Below are 21,881 nucleotides of genomic sequence, written 5' to 3' on the forward strand. Positions count from 1 at the left end.
TAAATAATAAACACATTTCCTTATACACTTTCACTGATGGGTCTCTCTAAATTTCCATTAGGTGTGTGTGTGTGTGTAAAAATATAATATTTAGTTCTTAATGCTGCAGACTGCAGGTTCTTGCCATATGGTAGTTGTGTGTATCGTTCTTACCTGTGCTTGAAACGTGGACTCATTTTAGTAGCCAACACTTGTCCTGCAAGTGATATCTTATATCTTTTTTTTTTTTTTAAACAAAACAAGAAATAACTCCTAAGTAAAACATTCTATTTGTTTTCCTTATTTGAACTAAATCTGTGTCATTTATGATTTTAATTGTCTGTGTTTAAAATAAAGTTTTGGTGGATTCGCTTGTTGAGTAAATGAATAAATACATTTAAACTATAAAGGGTTGTACAATAGGATCCTAAACGACTAAAATCAAAATAAAACGCATAATTTTTAAAAATAATTTATAAGAAAAAGAAATCAAAATGCCATTCACTAAAATCGACACACCAGCCTATCGAGTCTGATGTTTGTTAAAGGTGGATTCGTCCTTGTATGTTGTGAGTTAATAAAACATGAGTGTGGAGGACAGGAAAGAATAAATGACATAGAAATGATGCAAGAACACACCAACAAACTGGACCAACATACTCTCCAGTCTCCACTGCATTGCATTTCGTTTGCAAGAGAGAAATTCCTCCATGGAAAAGTAACGAGAGTAAATTTGTGTCCACAATCCTTTAAGGACAGCTAATACCAACGGTGCTAACTGCTAACAGAAGATGCTACCGAAAGCTCCTGGTTTTAAGAGGTGGGTTTTGTGGTTTTAAACAATTTATTTAAAAAATATCTATCTGGAGCCTGAAGGTTGTAAACGCCTGACAGACCGAAACGTTTCAAATTGCCAAACGGAATCAGGACGTTTACGACGAGAGTGGAGAGATGTTTCCGAGTGTGCACAACGTGAACGGAAAACATCGAGACAGTGGGAAGCGAGTGCATCTCGTAGTCGATCACTAACAGGAAGGGAGGAGCACTGACGATGAGCAAAAAGGTAAGGCCATGTGGTATCATCATCATCATCATCAGCATCATCATCATTATGTTCAGAATTACCAACGAAAACAAAGCAAAAAACAGGGGGGGAGGAAAAACACAGCGTTACTGTCAGAGCATGGAAAAGAAATGATACCTAAAGTAGCATGAAAAGAAAGGGTTGCGACTATTTCGATAAAGTCAACTTGCAAAGATTAAAGGCAAACAACTGAGCAACATGATGCCATAAAGAATGCCAGGATACATGCAAAACAACAAAAATAAGGACAGGAGCGACTATTTAAAGCAAAGGAAAAGGCATCTTTATACAATTTATGTCATTTAATGTTTTTTTTTTTTTCATATTTACAAATTTTTCCAGAAGCAGAGCAGTATCCTACAAAGATGCCTAGCGAGAGCAGAAGAATAAATCTAGCTTTGTGCACTTTGGGGCATTTTCAGGGATGCCTGGTGGGGGGGTTGGAGGGGAGCAGGGGGGGGTCTACCTGTTCCTCTCGCAGGGCTTGCAGCTTTTTGGTCTTGCTCTGTCTGTAGTATTCCATGATCATCATGGCAGCGTAGATTTTGCCCACCGTCAAGTCTGTGGCTGCTGAGAAAATGACAAGTTACCCTGGAAGATTAGACCCGAGCGAGATGGGACCCTGAGCCGTGAGAGGGGGGTAGGGGGGGATGGGAGTGGGAGACAGGACACAGAAAAATACAACAGCATGCAAGACGCACCAGCAACGGTGGCAGCTGTACCGTACCGAACTTCGATAGGATCGGGGCTCCAGTTAAAAAAAGCTTAAATGCGAATTAACCTTTTGCCTTGTAGCTGATCTTTGTCTTAAGCACAATGGCTGATGGAGTCGTAAAGAATCCAGTGAGTGATGATATTTCAATGAGTTACAAACATTCCAGTGTTACATATTAGTATGAACACATATTTGTTTCTTAAATGTGTCAAAAAAAAAAGAAGAAAGGACCGGTGGTCACGTGTGGTGTTTTAAGATGCAACTAAAACATTGTTTTAGTGCATTCTTAGAAAGTCTTAAAATCATTAAGACATTAAAATGCCATAAACTTAACTTAGGAGATTTAAAGGCTTTCTGCATATCTTCACCAGCGGAGCCGATCTTTATGAAGGCTTCTAGCTTTTATCGCTCTGAGGAACTCAGCTGTAACCACTGCTGGTGCGCAACAAACACAATATTACAACACTGTACAGTTATTAGCACAGTAAAGCTTATAGTCTTTTCACAGGCAGAGTTTGTGCTTTAACACTGTAGCTAACATTGTTTTTTTTTGTTTTGTTTTTTTGTTACTGTACAGCTACACTCTAATAAAAAAAGGTAAAAGTTTGTCAAGGCTGAGGACGATTAAGCCACCTCACTAAGAAACGCTTCGTTCGACCCAGAATCCCCAGGAAACAGAAGCTCAATCTTTTTTCTAAAAACTCCAGCCATGTAGTTCCAGAGTTTGGATGGAACACAAAAACACTTAAAATAGAAAAATATTGAGCTTTGAGATTGTGTGTTTCTTTATTCCCCAATGTGTAGGAAAAAAACATTATTTCAAAATTCACGTTTTCAAAGTGGCGTGGCTGCAGGTCCATCTTATTTAAAGCTCCTTTAAGCATTCTTTACATTTATATAATCCTCTTATTAACTTTGATTTAAAAATAGAAGATAGGTGATATTGTATTCAATCATGCATTTAGCTGAACAAGAAGAATATGCTGATAAACATGCAAGATAATAAATGGTGCGTTTGGCCCATTTTACAAGCAAAATTAAAAATTAGTATTACATTCATCTGAAAGGATCGGCTGAGATCAGACGCTTCTCTGGTCTGTATTGTCCTGTAGTGAAAAGACTTCTATAGAGGATCTTCTATAGCGGGCACCCCTGATACCAGAACTGAGTGAGTGGGTTGAGAGACTGTCAGTGAGGGAACGGATGTCGTAATGTTTTTCTGAGAGAGTGAATGCATGTATTATTGACTGTGTGCAGTGAAAGCTGCGTTTACAGTTAATTACAAGCTAAGAATTCAGAGCTGCTCAAGAAAGTTTGCAATTGTATTACTCAACAAAACTCAGACATGTAAAATTTTGTTGACAAAATATAATGTTTATTGTTCTTTTATGATTGGTTATTGTGTTATGTTTTTTATGCTGTAAAGCATTTTGAACTGCCTTGTTGCTGAAATGTGTTTAGCAAATAAACTTGGCTTATTCCAGTTTAATTTCACGTTAACGGTAATACAAAACATTTTCAATAGTTAAATATTTTCATTTAAAACTCTACTGTTGGGAGTTGTAGCACAAGGTAACATAACAAGTCTAGTGGGGTTGAATTTCCTTTGCTGTTTTCTGCTTTGGATTTTTTTTATTGCAAAATGTGAAAATATGTGACTAAATGGCTTGCCATATCCCCCTCTAACACTTTCCACATTACCAAAAACTTTGAGCTTTTGCAAACTGTTGATTAACTTTTCAAAGCCAAACTCTGAGTCTCTTTAAGTCTAAGTACACTCTGGACTCGTTTATAGACTCATGTATAAATTAACATAAAATAAATATATAAAATAGATATGTATATGGAACTATGCTTAGATCATATTAAAACTACGTATATCACATATATAACTTTCTATATGTAGAAATTTTATGTTGCTTAGAGTTATACTTGTATGCGATAATAAGGTAATTTTATTTATATAGCACATTTTCAGCAGCAAGGCAGCTCACTCAAAATGCTTTAATATTTATCACTTTGGATGGAATGGCTTGACAACAAATAAGCATTTTCCTTTCAGTGTTATTAAAGTATATTCTGATTCTAAAAAACACAATGGGGGGCCCTCGTGCTCATGCATGCCATCATTTGTAGGTATTTGTAGGCTCTGCTGTAATTGTGGACAATTACAGAAAAAGTCTTCACACACTGATTTCTGTTATTGTAGCTCCTAAACTATAAAATGCTGGTGGTCTGTATTGTTTGACTGCATGTCTGTGCACCAGTTTGACACAAACGCATATATAATTGTACTTCTAGTGTCTTCACATCACTTTAGCCGTCACCTGCCATTAGACAGCAGTGTCTGATTGATTGTTAGATGTGTGCATGTGGGTAAGAGCCAGGAATAGCCAGCGTTCATGTTGGATACATCTGATCAGGAGGTGCAAAGCAGTGAATGACACTGACTGGTAGAAGCTGTCCCTCTTGGTGAGTCGGTGATCGGACACAGATACACCACAGCACTATGCCCACCGTGAGTTGCTTTCCTGCGACTTACCCTTGTGTGGAGTAACCAGCAGGTCCAGAGTCTTCTGTGATAAATTTGGCCAGATAGCCATCATCTCCTTCCTCAGCTCTGCGTCCATCTGGTGCTTATCTGCACCGCCTGGGTGAGCCAGCGACCGAGCGTCCGCGTACACAGTGAATATTTGCATACACAAGCAGACGTCCGATTAGCACAAATTAAGAAACACATAAACCCGGGGAGAGAGGACACAACATCGAGGCAAAATGCTACAATTTTACTAAAGGAATGTGCCACATCCTTTCACACATATACACATTCACCCAAAAATGAAAGAAGCAATCAGTTCACGTCAGGCACAGATGTGATCTGCAACAGATTTTTCCCAACAGGAACTGCAACGCCACACATATTGTTTGGATTATTTTAAGAGAAAGTGCATCCCAATAAATGCGAAATCATAAAAATAATGAATTTATTTAATTAATTCAGCTGTGTTTGATATAAGATCAGTGTGGTTAGCAAGTGAAGTTCATAGTCATGACTGTGTTTCCATACACACAGAAACAATGCACATTCAAGTCCTAATAAAAGCAGGAAGAGAAAATTATAACATTTGCTGTTCTTATAAAGCAAGGGAAAATTAATATTAAGCTTTTAAATAAAAACAACAGTTGGCATTTTTCTGATTCTTGAATATTTTCTTTTTTGAGAGTTGTTTCAATTCAGTTCAGTTGTCAGTTTAATTTATATAGTAATTATTCACAACACATGATATAGCTCTTCACCCAAGTCATTAAGGGAAGCAAACATTCAGGGTCTTTACAATCGAAGCTGGAACCATGAACTCCACTTATGTAAAGTACGTGGGATCTGTTTACTTTGCCACAAAGTCAAAGCTCACGGCTTCGTTCCTTTCATTTTGGCATCAGTTCATATCTTGAATTAGCCTTCGGTATTCAAAGCCATGCTGTAACTTGACTGACATATATTTGCGGTAATGTAATTTCATCATGCTCGTTTTATGTTTCCATAAAACGAAAGAAGCAGGGAGACATATTTCAAACACTTTTTTGGTTTAAAAAAAAAAAAAAAGAAGAGGTGTGTTCTATTTCCTGTTTTGGTGGGGAAAAGCAAAATGAGTTCTTATCCACAGGACAGATGCAACAAACCTGCGTAATAACTTTGATATTTTCTTATTGATGTCATGCGTATCAGAAAGAGTATGCAACGCCATGTTGCAAACTCGTATGTAGATTCGTTTACACAGACTGATCTATTTCTGCTCAGTTCAGCATACCACTAATAAAAGCTCAAATTTATTTGAATACATAAGACCATAAAATAATAGATATATTTTGAACACAAACATCGTTATACCCTACACCAGAGGTTCCCAAACTGTGGGACCATTGCAGGGGGGGCATGAGAAGCCGTCTGGATGAAAAAAAAAACAACAAAAAAAACATGAACGCTGTATGCGCTGGGTTTTTAACCTTAGAATGGCCAACTCTGTTATTCCTCTGTCAATTTGATACAGTAGGGGCTTCCGCACTTCCCATATCTGTGTTCTCTGTCACTTTTATCAGCAGTTAACACTGTTTATTCCGTTAACATGTCGTAACCTGTTTTTCCGAGCCGCCTTTAAACGCAACATGAGAGCTATGACGCTCGCGCTGGGTTTACACCTGTGTGGCAGTGAAGGAGACCTGCTGCTGCTATGCATAGCTACGCAGGTGTGTGTTAGATTCATGGCAACTAAATGCAAAGAACTTTTCACAGTTTTTCCCTCAAACTAACAGACTATTGAGTAAAGCTGTTGGACGCAGGTAATGTTAGCTAAAAGATGACTAGCTATCAATACAGCACCTTAAGCTTGTTAACAAGTAGCTTGTAGGCTAATGGTGTTGTTGTCTATGTTCAGCTACGATTCATTTTGCCCACCAAAAAGTTGAATGCCCCCCCCTATAAATACCTATAAATGTACTGGTTCTCTAAGACCTGACATGCAAAACCACGACGAAGAAAATAAGAGAAAGTAGTTGAAGGATCATGGTGCGGCATGTTTTTTTTTATGACTTATTTCCTGAACAAACTTATTCATGTGATTTTAATTGGATTTCTTATATAACAGAGACATGGCAATTGTGAAATTGTCTTATTTTGACATTAGTGGCATATTGACAGTTTGCCGCACATTTGTGTTGGAAAGGCAACTACAAATGGGTCTGTGGGTTTGCCACAGTCAAATTGCTTGTATTAAGCCCCCCTGAACAAGAGATAAAATCAAATGTTCTACTCTGGGCTGGACTGCTGTTCACTGGTTCTCCTCTGTTCAGCAAAAAGGTAACTTTTCCACTTATTTATATATAAAAAAAATATCAAGATCCCATATCCTGGGGAAGAGTAAGGAGGCACAGTATCCAACTTGTTTGAGGTACTGTGTAGTGAATCTGTTAAATACAAGTGTAACTTTTTTGATTTATTGAGATGCACTTGCACAGCTGCACAGACAGTAGGGAGGATAAATGTTAAGTCATACCCTTGGCAATCTTTATATCCAGTGCTGTCCTGATCAGAGCCATGAGGGTGGAGTTAAAATGCACTGTGTTGTCGTCGGCAACAGGCAGATCCATGCGAAGGAGCCTCTGTGGAGAACCAGTCAGGATGAGAGGATGAGAAAGGGAGATGTCCTCGCTAAGGTGAGGTGTACCTGAGTCTCAGGGTTGGGGGAAGGGCAAAGGGCAGGGATCGGGGTTGAGAGAGCTCCATAGACAACAGCCGGTTATAGCTGGACTGGATTCATTTCAGTTGCAGATTTTATTTCCTGAAGCGGGAACGACTGAGTTTCCAGTCAGTAATCTTAACTTGGGTCTTAAGTGTCCAGCTGTATCAGGAAAGGTTGAGGTTCCATGTTTTAAGGATGCTATGCAGTTGTGGTAATTTTATGCAAGGGCAATTGCTTGCTAGAACTTCAATAAACTTGTAAAAAGTAAGTCCCGGTGTCTCCTGTTTCTCCAGTGATACTCTATGAGACAGCACAACTATCCAATGCTGCTAAGCAACTGTGAGAGCTGCAAAACCACAAAGGAAGAACAATCAGAGCCAAAACGGCATCCGACCCAACCTGTGCCCATGTTCCCTATATGTGTGAATGCTTGTGCGCATTTACACATTTCTGTTGTTACACACATATAGAATTATATATATATGTATATGACAGTTGACATACACCAACGTGCCCAACTCCCTACCCAAACCCCACCCAACCCTCTCTGAACACTAAAACAGATATTTTCACAGACTGCAATTAAGAGAACTTAATTGGAGTCCTTTGGAGACAAAAAAACCAATTGACCGAAGAGCAATAAAAGTATCACTGGTGTAGATCTACATGGATTCAGGAGACAGCGATGGTTTCATTTAACCAAGGCACCTGCTATTGAGCTCCCCCTACCTGTAAGGAGGTTCCCTGTCTTCACATATCTATGCTTGGTAAAACAGATGGAGAAACCTGCAGATAGGACAAAGCAAGCTAGGCCAGCTTGGGTCGCTTGCTGTACCTATCCTGACCAGCTGGCATCCATCGGATTTACCTACGAACATGAGCGTTGGGCACTCACGATGGAGGGCACGACATGGCGGCAGGCCTGTGTACATGAGTGTGTGCGAGTGTCGGGCATGCCCAAAGCCAGGTGATGTGGCAGGCAAAGGGCATCGGCCAACATTCACAGCGCTCAGCAGGCAACAGCCTTGATACAACCCAGAGCCATGCGACAACAAAGTGCAAAGACTTCATGCAAACACCACGCAACACACCCCAGTAAACGTCCCACAAGTACAAACAAAGCATGCAACATGCTTTCACTTCACTCTCAATATCAATAAGCCCCAACTCATCTACCCTACCCACTACCCCACAACTTTAATCAAAACTGTTACATGACAAGCAGCCGTGCATCCGCGCAAAGAGAGTATCCTCAACTCACAGGAATTACCTTTCGGATTCAAATATCTATTTAGTCTTTTTCTGTTTTTTTTTGCAGCATCTACTGTTTCACATTCACTGATCCTTTGGTCAAAGTCAAATCATACAGCAAAGGTACCACTTTATGTCATGTCAAGATCTCTCTCAATGCCAAACGGGTGCATTGTCTTAAGTGGGTGTCAGAACTAGAAGGGATCTGAGTTGTGGCATTGCCTAAAAGGAGAAAAAACTTAGGGGACATCAAAAAAAGATGAATGGTATTCTTTCTATTTTGTTTTAGTTTTGTTTTGGACCAACCAGACATTGTGGTAGTAGCATTCTAGGATAAGGGGAGCGGATTATAGAGGGGGTAGGGGTGCATGATAGGGACAGTTAGTAGAGCTAGACTTTGTCAATGTAGGACTGCTAATGAGATGTAGTTACAGATAAAAAGGGAAGGCGAGAATGAGGAGGGAGAGGGAGAGAGAAGGCTTGTGGAAACACTGAAATAATATAAGGAGAATAAAAAGATATTAATAATCTGGAGTTAAAAGAAAGTGTAAGTATGTGTGTGTAAAGAGAGAGAAAAAGAGTGGTTGAATATTACAAAACACCACAAGAGATAAAGACAAGGACTAAAAACAACATTGACATAGGTCAAGAGGTCAGTTCAAGAAGTACTAATAATTGGTTACTACGGTTCCTTTGGTTCCCAAGGGAGAAGCCTTGTGTCCACTAAGGATTAGATCAAAAATATCGACTTGGCATTGCAAGTAGCAGTACTTTGAAGCTTTCCATTCTCATTTCAGATGCCCTCTGATTTCAAAGGACTTGTAAATGAACTTTTCTGTACAAAAGTATTCATTATAAACTGTACAGGCTAAAATATGTAATGAAGTCAACTTCAGAGACAGTCTAACCACTCTGGAGAGAAAACAGTGGACAGATCACAAAGAAGGAGTACAGTAGAAAAATGTGAGCTTGGATGATCAAAGGGATGATGAAATGAAGTTGGACTGTGATTGTTGACAATTAGTTGCAGAAGTAGACAGCAGAGTGACAGAGACAGAGATTTAAGGCTGAAAAAATGCAACAGAAATTAAAAGAAGACCCACAACTTTTGAGTAACAGGGAACAGCAAAGCAAATTTTGGTAAAGGAAAACAGGAGGAAAGAAATTAAAGGACTAAATTAGCATAAATAATATAGAGAGAGAAAGAACAGTAGTGCTGGCATCCAGATACAATAAAAGCCAGAGACACTAAAGGGTGTCGATTTGGTTTAATCAGTAAAACAAATAATGGGGAATACACCAATAACCTTGTAAACATCAAAATATACTTGGTCTTGATAACTAAGTGTAAGCTTTAGGAAATATATATCTGCTTCAACTTAAATGATATATTGAATATCTGATCCTCATTAAGATAATTCTTGGCAAAGCAAACTAGTTTCCACAGAAATCATGTCCACTGCCAACTTAACCCTGGTCACAGCTTTAGGCCTCGCCACCAAAGTTTCAGCCCCTACCTTCTCAGACACTGCAAGCATCACACTTACATCTCTGAGGGTTTAGCTGCTGATACTACTTCTTCAGCTTTGAATGGTCTGGCAGAACTTGAGACAATTATGCATTTTTAGCCACCAAGTGTCAGATTGCCAATGCTCCCTGTAGTCTTTAAAGATGCCCCTCTATTCATGGAGTCCAAATGCCCACTCATCCTCAGTTGTTGGGTTGCCTATTCTACCTCTCATAGGCCCAACCTTAATGCTATACATCCTAGGACTGCATCTCCTCACGCTTTACTTTCCTCTGCCTTATCCCAAGTCACCTCAGCTCCATCATTATCTCAAGAGACCTTGGTTTCAGTTTCACAATCCAAGGGCCTCTGTCTTGTCTAAAGCTGCCTCAACGTCTTCCATGTTTCAAACCACCTCAGTCTCTGCCTTGTCTTAATCCAAGTCAGCCTCTCTCCTACAACCTCCACACTAGGTGTCCCTCATCTGCACTACTTATCTCAAACATCCTTAGCATTATCCTCATTTCACACCTTATCATAAGGCAACAGTCACTCCCTCTTCTCAAGATGCCTCAACCTCTTTCATGTCTCGGGCTACCTCTTCCAAATTTAAAGCTACATCAGCCTCTGTCTTATCTCAAATCAACTTAGCTGATTCTGTGTCTCAGGTCCCCTTAGCCTTCTGCCCTCACTCCTTGCCCATCAGCTGTTCCAGATACACTTCTTGAGCCAACCCAGGAGAGTCAGCTTTAGCCTCCTGTTTCTGCCAAGGGGGTTGGAGATGACCCCCATCTCTATGTTCTAGTTGCAATCAAGAGGGTTGAAGACAATTTCCCTATGAATGTTACTATTCCTTTTTATGAGGTCTAAGACAACAGGACTCTGCAAGTTTTTGGTTATTGGGACTTTTTCTGTGCTCCCCAGGGAGGTTGACTTCTAACTACTCCTTTGCCTATCTATGGGCCACGCTACAGTGTTTTAGTACCAATCTCATAGCTTCCACATTGTTGTCCAGAGCCTCTGGAAACAAATTTCAACGGTCTGAAGGCCAACCTTCAGAGTTCCTTCAGGAGATCCTGTGCCACATAGGCATGCTGATGTAAAGGACATTGATATAAGGCTGTCACTTTTGTTTTTGAGTTTCTTTTAAGACATTATTGTTGTGTTAGTGAATTATTGTTTTCTAAGTCACTCTTTCTTTTGTTATGTTCTGTTAATTTGTTGCTTCCCTGATACCTATTGTTGCCTTGTGCTTATTTAGTCAGTCTTCAATTCTAGTCAACCTCCCTTGTTTGGCTCTAATACCTTATTCCCTCTCAGCTGTCACCACTACAGTATCCTGTCTCACATGGTCCTCATTCTCCTAGCATTTATACCTTCTGGATTCCTGAATTCACCTTTTCCTCCATACCCAGTTTTAATGCCTGTCATTCTCTTTGGTTTCCTGTTTTGGACCTTTGCTTATGGTGCTTACCTCCTTAAAATTTTCAAAGTCTAATCTTATGTCACCTAATGTCTTTACAACCAAACAACATAATCGATTTACTGCTCATTACTGAGCATCTTAAATCATTAAATTGTGTGTTAACCATGCTGTTTTACTGAACCTGGATGGCAGTAATATAAGGACAGAGCATGGCTTTACAGAAGAACAGGGACAAAGATGACAAAGACAAATTAAATGCTGAAAAGATCAACCTAAAAAACGTTATCATGGTGGTCATAGCCCCAAGAAGCAAAAATGCCAAAGTTTGCCTTAGATTAGCAAATATAGAAAGCAATATAAAAAAAATAAAAATCATACCTTGATCAAAAATGCCAAGAAGCTACTAGGGCCAAAAGATTCTTAAGATGATTTTTGCATGAGTAAAATCCTATTTGTATGAATACAGGTGGATGTGGGCATGTGTTTATGCCGCCAATTGTGTCATCCGCAGAAATAAGAGTCGCAGAAGACTGAAGACAGAAACACTTACCGGTCCTTCTGTAACTGCTTTGTAAGCAGGTAATCAGACTGTGTGAATGTCACTTATCGATTCTCACTTTCACTGCTGCTTGTATGTTAAATACAGTAGAAATGACCAGATTATTTAAAAAAAAAGAAGAAATATTGTCTTTCAAGTGTTCACTGGTGCTTTTGTTATGCAAAAACTGTAGCTATAAGCAATATTAATGGACATCAACAAGTCAGTTTCCAATTTTCCTTTTCTACAAGAAAAGATAAAAAATCTTTATGGTTAAAAACAATATTGTTGTTAAATACCACATTTAATTCATAATTCTTGTTTAGAGGTTGTTTTTGAGAAAAGTCTACCTTGATTTAGTTCTTCATAAGACAGGCTAAAGAATTAAAATTTTAATAAAATGGTATGTAATAAAAACCATAACTACCATTTTATTTTTTGTCACATACGCATTTTGTCGATTGCATAACGTTTTTCTTTGTTCATATGTGAGAGTTTGTGTGTGTGTGCGAGTGTGTGCAGATTGCAGAAGGACTGGCAAACTCCTCCTGCATTCCCTTACTTCTGCGGCATGACTGGAGCAAATAAAAGAGAAGACTCACTACCACTCCACTATCACTTCACTTGACTGCACAACAAAAGCCCATCCCTCCATCCCCGCGGTCGGAGAGAGAGAAGAGAGGACAGCGCTCACCACCACCACCACCACAACCACCACTAACAAACAATGAAGAGAACACCACTGGAAGGAGGTGAGAGGAGGGGTGAGGAAGTGGAGGGGAGGGAGAGGGTGATCAGGAGGTGGAGGAGGACAGGAACAGCAATGTTTCAGCTGGTAAAAGAAAGGTTCTCCCCAGCGATGGGGCGGTGTAAGGAGAGAAATGGGTTTCGGGGGAGAGAGAAAAAGGCGGAAAGAAAGGAATGAGGGGAAGGAAAGAGGAATAAAGAGGGTTGAGGTGGCTGAGGAGGGTGGAGGGGTAAGGTGGGGGGCGAGTCTACCTTATAGGCGACCCGGGCGGGACACCTCTTCCCGAGGCCTAGCGGCGGACACATGTGTCTTAGCATCTGATACATGTCTGTGTAACTGATCCGGCCGCTGGAGTGGCCACAAAACACACACACACACACACACACAGACGCAGACGCCACATGGGCACATGCATTCAACACGCGCACATTGACACACGACACACGAAACAAAGACAAACGACGTGAACATGAAAGAAAAAAAACATTAGAACCAAGGGAAGGAATGGGGGAGTATTAAGGGGAGACACACAGAGGTGTGTTAAGGGGCGGAAACATGAGGAGGAAAAAAAACGAAACCGACAAAGGAAAGGAAGGGTTGGGGGGAGGGAGGGGGGACAAATACACAGAGGTTATTGTTTTGGTCACTGTGGAAATGTGGTTGCAGTGGCGAGAGAAAAGAGATAGAAAGAAAACGATAGAGAACAAAGGGTGTTTTATGTGCCCTTTACAGTCTGGTATTTTCATAGAATTGTGGAGGGAGGAAAAGGAAGGTGGGAAGAAAGACCAGGATTAGGCAGGGAGGGGTTTCAAAAGGAGGTGTAGTTGATGTTAAGTTAGTTAGTGTTGCGTTACCGTTCTATACGAGGTGAAAAGGGAATGATTGCTCGGTTTCTTATGGTCTTAACCCACTTTCGCCGCTCGGATAGAACTGACAGCGGGGCTTCTAGCAGGCAAAGAAAAGCGCCACTGCAGAAACCGAAGTGAGTCACTGTGACAAGTCAATGCAGTCTGGTGTTGAGGTTGCGCGTCCACCAGGAGTCTCCGAACGCAGCTGCACTTCCAGATGTTCAAGAAGCTCCTTCACGGAACTCTGAAGGGCTTCAAAACCCGGATGTAGACTTGATTAAAAAGAAAGAGTAATCCAATGATATCCCTTCGAGATTCCCTGCTATTCATACAAAATCATTGCTGAAAACTTCAAGATCTTCCTTTACTGGTCACAAAACAAGCTGATGCTTCTTTTGTTGACATTGGAGATTGGATAATTGCTTTACGAGTGACAGAATATATAATTCTTTCCAAAAACATCTGTCAGCTCAGACCGTTACTGAGAGATTACTGGTGGACACAAAACCTCTGGAATCCTTCCCCTAAGTAACACACACACCCTGCCCCCTTTTCCTTCTGGCCTCTTTAACCAGCAATACAAACAGATCAGGTTTGGTCTTGTTATTCCAGTGTGCGTGGATATAAACCGTTGTTATTTGTGAGTGTAATCAGTACGGTAACGGCAACATGACTTTGAAGATCCATCACTATGAAAATGTGGAGGAGCCCCATATTGGGCACACTTACGGCCAACCTTAGATGGACTAAGATGGCACCATGAAAAACAGGAAAATGTAAAGTCTGTACTAAATCTTAAAGGAAGTCCTGTGGGGTGGGCGAAAAATACAATAGCACTCACCGTTTCTCATGCTGCACTGTGACTGTAAGAGCTTTTGAGCATGCGCCAAACATCTGTGGTGAGGTCATGTCGGCAGCTTATTACCGGAGTCATGGCTGTTGTGCAGAAGAGCCTGGTAGCAGCAGGTGAAGTTGATCTATAAGGTGGCGCCAGCTTGGCTCAGTCATCAAGGACATACCTGTCAAGGCTCCGTTTTTGGCCGGGAAGCCTCTGTATTTTACCCCTCTGCCCCGTTGTGCTACCATATAAGTATTTTTCCGTAAATTTTCTGTGTTAGTACGTCGCCATCCAACCCTGCTCCCCAACCGGAACATTTTCAGCCGTAACAACTGCTTAATCCATTATTAACATGTCGCAACGTGTTTTTCTCAGCTGCCTTTAAAGGCAACATGAGTGCCGGTTTTACACCGATGGAGACATACTGCTACTGTGCAGGTAAGTGTTCAAATCATGGAAGCAAATCAGCAAAAGGCAAAACCGTTGCAGTTTTTTTTTTACCCCAAGCTAACAGAGTGAGTTGAGTAATGCTGTTGGATGCACATAATGTGAGCTACATGATGACCAGCTGATGCCTTGACATCATGTTAAGCTTGTTAACATGAACAGGCTGCTCATTTTGTTATCTATGTTCAAAAGTGGGTAGTACTGGTTACATTTACTTGAGTGACGTTTTGGGGGAAAATGCACTTATATGAGTAGTTTTACTGAACTGTAATTTTTTTGTTTAGCTTGAGCAAAAATGTATTGCTACTTCTACTTGTGTAGATTGATTTTGCATTTCAAGAAATAGGCTTCAGAGATTGGAAACATAATATCCTTAGATTTCTGCAGGGTATGAGCTAATATTTATGCAAATTTGAGCATAATTACTCAACATTTAATTACGAAAGGTTGCATAAAGGTTTGTTTATGTATTTATATCAAAGTAGAAGATGGTTTCGTCTGAACCCTCCCCTTCCAATGGCAGCAGGGTACGGATAATGATTTCCCGTATTCTCAAGTCCAAAACTTGACAGGTATGATCAGAATTCGAAGGAGTGGCGGCCATCATGGCGGCCTCATGCCAATAACGCAAGTGACGCTCACGTAGTTCCAACAGTGCTCCAATTAGCCTCATGTTGTACTTTTGGCACACACACTTCCAAACTGCACACGCAGTTTGCTTGAAATGTACGTTTTTTCGTGCAAAATGTATTTGTCCTGGCATTCTGTTTAGTGATGATTGGATAAATTAACCAGCAGCGGCTGACTGGGTTTACATTTCTTTAAAATAGTTGAACTGCTCGTCATTAAGACGACTTCAGTTGATGACGAGCTAAGAACACACTAAGAACACTACATGTTCTTAGAGTGACATGTAAACGGCAGAAACTTGTGTGAATGATTTCTTCAATCGCTCACCAAATATGCAAAACGGCACAATCGTAACTGAACACTGCTCACCTGTTTTCCGTTTGACAGAAAATGCTGAAACTCCTGGTAGAGGTGCAGAAACCGCTCAAATATATATGATTATGATTGTTTTCATGCTGAAATGATCAAAATTAAATTAAATGAAGTGACATTTGAACATTCTGGAAGATCAAGAAAACCATAAGGTAGCCTTAGTTAAAAGGTCAGAGTACCAAGACCAAACCTTTTCTGCATGTGCCTCTATGAGAATCCTGTCTCCCTAACCCACTCCCCGAGTCAAACAGCTCAATGCACATTGCTCAACCATTTTCTGCCCAGGCAAAAATTAGACAGCAAGCAGAAAGAAAAGACACTGACTGACTGAAATCTAAAATCTACTGCTAACAAATTTACAAAAAATGAAAATGAGGACAATAAGTGTCATTTTTCCCTCCCCCAGTGTTCAATCAAAAGACATTAGCAAGTGCAGTGTACCACTTCATGCTTCACACACCATTATCAGTGTGTTTGTGATCGTATGCAAGAGAGTGTGTGTGCATTTCTGCATTGTCCCAAACATTCTCATCATCATGTCAGAATGCATAAACAACAGACCCCCTCCCAAAACAACAACGAAAAAAAGATTAATGATTCAGAGGTGAAATGAATTCAAAACAACTGGAAAATGCAAACCCGAACAAAAAAGTCAAACCAATGGAAATAATTAAAAAAAAAGAGAAAAAAAAACAAACAAACAAACTACGAAAGAACTTGTCTTAAAAGTGATAAAGAGCAACATTCATTCCAGTTTCTTAAAAGGCGAGCAGGTTGCGTTTAAGTTTGTGCTTTATGGGTTTGGTCCAAACCTTGCAGGCCACCCTATGTGGGCATTTCTTGCCAAGGCCCAGAGGAGGGGAGATAACTCGCAATAAACTGTACATATCCTTATAATGTATGCGCCCGCTGCAAGAAAAATACAAGGAGGGGAGTTAGGTGAGGGAGCATACAAAATCCAAACAAAAAAAAAACCAACAGAAAAAAAAAAGAAAAAAAGAAGTGGACGAGAAAAAAAAGAGGAATAACAAAATATAAAGCAGAAAAGAGCTCTTACTCACTGAAAAAAAAAATCGCAAACACAAAATAAGGAAAAGGCAAAAAGGGGTGGGTAACATTTATGTCATTGGCATACAACATTATATTAAAAATAAAAAAGAAATCAGAGAAGCTAAAAAAAAAAGTCATTGTTTAGCCTGGAAAACACTTTTGCTCAGACTGCGTCGACACGGCGTTTCATCATCCCACGTCTGCCACGGGCTCTTATCCCATTTTTGGGATGGGAGGAAAACGTCAGCGGTGAGGAGAGCAGACAAATATCGGTGCAGCAGATAAAGAACAGTGGAGTGTGACTGCGTGAGAAAGATTGGTGGCCACTCACCAGGCGGCTGGGTCGTACTCGGCCCATATCCTTACGTATTCGTCCAAGTGGTGCGGCCCCAGGATGGACGAGTCTCTGGTGAGGTACTCAAAGTTGTCCATGATGACGGCCACGAAGAGATTCAGCATCTGGGAGAGAGGAAGAAGGAAATGTCTGTGTGAGGTTTTGACGGGTTCGATTTAACAATCAGTCCAACGATTCCTCACCAGGAAGGAGCAGAGGAAAATAAAGGAGACAAAGTAGGTGTAGGCGAAGGTGCTGCCACACTCCTTCCCGGTATTTCCTGACTCCGGGTCGCATTTCTTCTCTCCCAGGCATGCCAGCATGATTTCATGCCACGCCTCACCCGTAGCACTCCTGCACAGAAACGGAAAGACACCACTTTCATAAAACGCTAATATTTTATAGACTGCATCTCAATAAAATGAATATCACTGGTATGTCAACTCATTTCAATAATTCAATAATTCAATTTGAGAATTGATTTATTTTTGGGCAGAACTGATGATTATGACGAACCCTCTGACTAAAACCCAAAACTCAGTTTCTTGGGAAATTTGAATATTTAATAAGATAAACGAAAAAACAACAACTGTAAGACATGATCTTCTAATTTATTGAGATGTCCTTGTAATATCACTATAATCACATTTTATATTACTTATCAACATATGAAGACAAACAAACAGCAAACAGAAACATCTCACCTGAACAGCAGCATTAGGGCCATAATGAATGTTCTGAAGTTGTTATGCTCGTCGATGGCATCCTCTTCGTCCTCGTCTAGAGCTATGTTTCCAAACAACTAAACAAAATCGCAATAAAAAAAAGAAAACAATAATGTCTATTAATGCCACATTAACAGGCATTACATGTTCATGCACTTGCTGTTTCCACATGATTGCAGAGAGGAAGTACCAGAGGGAGCTGCCAATTAAATAAGTTTGATTATTTGAGCTTCAGCAAGCATGAGCAAATGGAAAACAGGAGATTCAGCGGTGTGAAAATACAAAGCCAAAAAACCCCAAAATACATCAGTGCAAACAATATGATAGCTATTAACCTGTGAATTGTCATGAGAAAACTTCCAAACCATTTAAAGTACATCATTCTTCAGAGAGATTATTCACTAGTTTGTTTTTTTTAAAAGAAAGAAGATTAATGCCCATTCTTTCCACCAAATTCACCTCAACGTCAAATATTGCAATGTTGCGATACCTTTGACTCTTTCCGTGTTACATTTTTAATTTAATGGCCTTAAAATTAGAGAAGACTGGATAAGTATGGTTTGTTGCTAACATGTTATCAGGAGAAAGGCTGTCATCCTAAAAGATATAAGAAACAACTAAACTAGATGGCATTCAGACCCTGACAAAGGTTTTTTTTTTAACCTAAAGTTGTTATTTTTGCTATAAAATGACAAAGGCAATAGGACAACATGTGAATTACACAAAGAAGAACTATAATTTTCTTGGGTAATTTTTGTGCTTTGCTAGCAAGAAATGAGAGGGTTAATATAAGCCCGGTTATTAAAGGAAGCAGCCAAAAGTCACAAACTGATGTGTATTGATTATCTGACATTAGCCAAAAGACAATTTGGGGTTTCGCAGGTAATCACAGATTTACTGGACATAAAAACAATGTGAATAGTACTTTATGCATTAATACATTTTTAAATATACATGACATTTAAGTCCAATATGTCCTTACTAAAGGATTCCCACATTCTGACTAAAAATCTCTTAAAAGATAAAATAAAAAATTGGACTTTTGAAGCTTCCTCAATAGCAGGTAAAGAGTTTTCTTAATATAGTGGGGCAGAAAAAAAAGTATATGTTAGCAGAACTTACCTGCATGCCAATAATGGCGTAGATGAAGAAGAGCATGGCTATGAGCAGACACACATACGGCAGAGCCTACCACAGCAGGAATGAGAGATATTTGTTAGGTTCATCTTTCATATTTTCTAATCTTATTTATTTATTTATTTTTTAAATTCTTAAATACCTTGAAGGACTGGACAAACGTCCACAATAAGATCCGGATGGTTTCCCCCTGTCTGAGGAGCTTAATGAGGCGAGCTGCCCTGAAAAGCCTCAGGAAGCTCAAGTTGATGGCATTGTTCTGCGGCACAAACACGGCATGTTGTCAGCGTCACAAAGCGACAGCATCTTCACAAACATCCACTACGATAATGAAGGAACTTAACAGCAACAACAACCAAAAAGAAAAGACAAAATAAACAGTGGAAGAAAGAGAAGACCAAAGAGGAGAAATCAAAAACTAATAAAACTCATCGAACCTCAAACATATCGGTACTGAGATATAAGTGAAAATGATAGAGAGGGGGGAACAAAATATAAATAAATTAATAAATTAATAAAAAGTGAGAAAGAAAAGAAAGTGATTTCTAATTCAAAGAATTTTATGGTCATCATCCAATCTTATACAGCATTTTTTTTATAATCAAATGCACTGATCGCTGATGCAAGCAGGCTACATACAGACTGGAGAACTTTGCCTGTCAACCACATGCATGTACACACGCACACACACACACACACACACACACGCGCACGCACACACACACACACACACACATACACACACACACACACACAAACACACACACACACACACACGCGCGCACGCACACACACACGCACACAATCACCCACAAAGGGCAAATATATACTTTTTAAAGCAAAGACCTGGAGTTTGGGTTGCCTGTGACACCAATTATGTCACTTCATAATTCTGTTTAGAAAGATTTTTTTAATGCTTTAAACATATCTATGTTACTGTAATAATTGTTCTGCTTAGTTATTATACAGAAACAAATTTAAGAAAAAAAGAAACACTAGAGAGGTGAAAAGAACCCACTTGATTGTTGATCCAGACAATATAAAACCTACACATCAGAAAATGCACCATGCTTCTGTGTGGAAGTGGTCACTGAGTGAAGAAGACTCTGTTAGCTATTTCTGTATCATTCTGGTTAATAAAATGTTGTTAGAGGAATTACAAAGAAGCTTCTAGAAAGGAACCTATATGTTTTTTATGTCGGCTTTAACAGCAACAACAAAATGTTACATGTCAGCACTTAACAGATAGCAAGAGGCTAAATGTAGAACAGAAACATTTCTCTTTACCAATGAATCAATTTTTAAGATAGAAAGTGCTACATTAGGAAATATTTGCACTTTTAAAAATCTCACAGCTACTTTACAACACAGAAATGCTATCAGAAATGCTAATTGTAAACTGCGCAAATCCTGCTAGTTGTCCTAGCATTGTGCTAATCGGCAATATAAAGATGCCACAAGCAGTTCACTCCAAACTTTCAGGTCAAGCTTTTCGCATTTTGGTGGTTGACAGACAAGGCTGTAAAACCAGCATGAGAGGGGAGAAGAAGGAAGGGAAGATGGAGGGATTAACATGCAACCTCAGTGTAAGCATGAACCTGGCATGGCAGCATACTTAATGATAGCTGGTCCACATGCAGACCAGAGAGGTCCAGCAAGGCTGAGCCCATTGGAAATTTTAAAACATGCGCCAGTAGCTGCACTCCGTCAAGCTTATATATTCTACAAGATGAACTTTGCCTGGTAGGCTTTGTTAGCTAAGGTTACATTCAATAAATTTGAATATGCGTTCTGATGAGGCTCACTGGTCAGATTAAAACATCCTTTTGTAAACGGTCAACCTTCATTCAACATATTTTTCATTAAGGCTACATTTCTGTATGAAAAAATTAGATTTTTTTTTTATTGCTCTACAGTAATATTATAACTTTAGATGCCATGTTTGGATTAACTGTAAGAGGAAAATCATAACAGAAATAAGGGCTTTCGAACATCCATCTATCTATATGATGTGTTTCATTTAGTGAGATTTGCAGAAATAAATAAACTTTCCAATAATATTATAATTTCTTACTGTTACTGTTAAAAAAACACCATTAACTATATGTATTTGCAAAATAATGTGTAATTTCAACTACTTAGTAGCAGCAAAATATTTTTTCAATACAATCCTGGAGATGTATATAAAATGCATCAACAAGCTTTAGTGGGCAGTTATGGGTGAAGTAATTAGTGATAAGGTTCCTGAAATAAACTGACCTTTTGATAATATTCTAATTTATTGAATGTCTGTGCAAATGCTACTGAGATCCCCCAGTATACTGAAAATCACTCATTCAAATTTAAAGCATAAAAAGGGTTTTAATCACTAAATTAAACCAATTAGACCACATTCTTTTTTAAGTGAGTCTTGTTGGGTACATTTTAAGCCATGTTCTCACCTTAGGAACTTTTTGCTGGGGCCAATTTCCTCTGGGTGCAAGTTAGCACCAAAAATGGCCCTTAGTATTTTTGATATTACACTGTTACTAGAGCCGTGTGCCTCAGCTCCACGGTTCACAAATTTGGGGGATAAAGGTTCAGGGTAGCATTATGCTACCATCTTTCAGCCTTTTTCTGCATGGCAGACATCAAATATTTTAATTATTTAAGAACTTAATCTATAGCCAGATAAACAGATGGCCTTATTATTATTTAGTATGTAATTAGTCATGGATGAAGACAAAAAAATTATCAAATTTACAAAAAAGTAACTGACAAAATAAAGAAAATGTCCCCACTGTAAATTCACAGGAATAGCTATTTTAAGAATGGTAGTTTGGCTGTCGTTCAAAATTACTGTAGTAATTTTTCAGATGCTGAAACCTTCAAACTACAGTTTTAATTTCCGGTCATCAATTTTGGTCATATTGGGCTAAAAGTTTCTCAGATTCTAATGTGATATCATTTAATTTACTGCTGACACACTTTCTCCCCCCCATAAAGTCTATAGTTTAAAATTTACATTAACAACTC

At 39.3% G+C, this 21,881-nt stretch overlaps 1 protein-coding gene across 19 annotated transcripts in view; it reads right to left on the reverse strand.

Annotated features, from left to right (window-relative positions):
- cacna1ab (calcium channel, voltage-dependent, P/Q type, alpha 1A subunit, b) overlaps nt 1-21,881 on the reverse strand; it is a 146,363-nt gene that overhangs the window by 27,869 nt on the left and 96,613 nt on the right. For 7 of the 19 annotated variants that reach the window (XM_081604150.1, XM_081603895.1, XM_081604077.1 and 4 more), the window contains exons 33-42: nt 19,009-19,125; nt 18,852-18,917; nt 17,709-17,806; nt 17,208-17,358; nt 17,002-17,129; nt 16,433-16,529; nt 6,830-6,935; nt 4,321-4,428; nt 1,530-1,633; nt 1,010-1,024 (exon numbers count right to left, since the gene is read on the reverse strand). In XM_081604150.1, the coding sequence (XP_081460276.1) occupies nt 1,010-1,024; nt 1,530-1,633; nt 4,321-4,428; nt 6,830-6,935; nt 16,433-16,529; nt 17,002-17,129; nt 17,208-17,358; nt 17,709-17,806; nt 18,852-18,917; nt 19,009-19,125 (990 nt within the window). Of the gene's footprint in view, nt 1-1,009; nt 1,025-1,529; nt 1,634-4,320; nt 4,429-6,829; nt 6,936-12,736; nt 12,834-16,432; nt 16,530-17,001; nt 17,130-17,207; nt 17,359-17,708; nt 17,807-18,851; nt 18,918-19,008; nt 19,126-21,881 lie in introns of all 19 variants that reach the window. The other 12 variants (XM_081603984.1, XM_081604100.1, XM_081604016.1 and 9 more) reach the window with 5 other exon arrangements.

The sequence above is a fragment of the Poecilia reticulata genome, chromosome 1 (assembly GCF_904066995.2).
Source record: "Poecilia reticulata chromosome 1, P_reticulata-male-v2, whole genome shotgun sequence".
In the NCBI taxonomy this organism is placed as follows: Eukaryota; Metazoa; Chordata; class Actinopteri; order Cyprinodontiformes; family Poeciliidae; genus Poecilia; species Poecilia reticulata.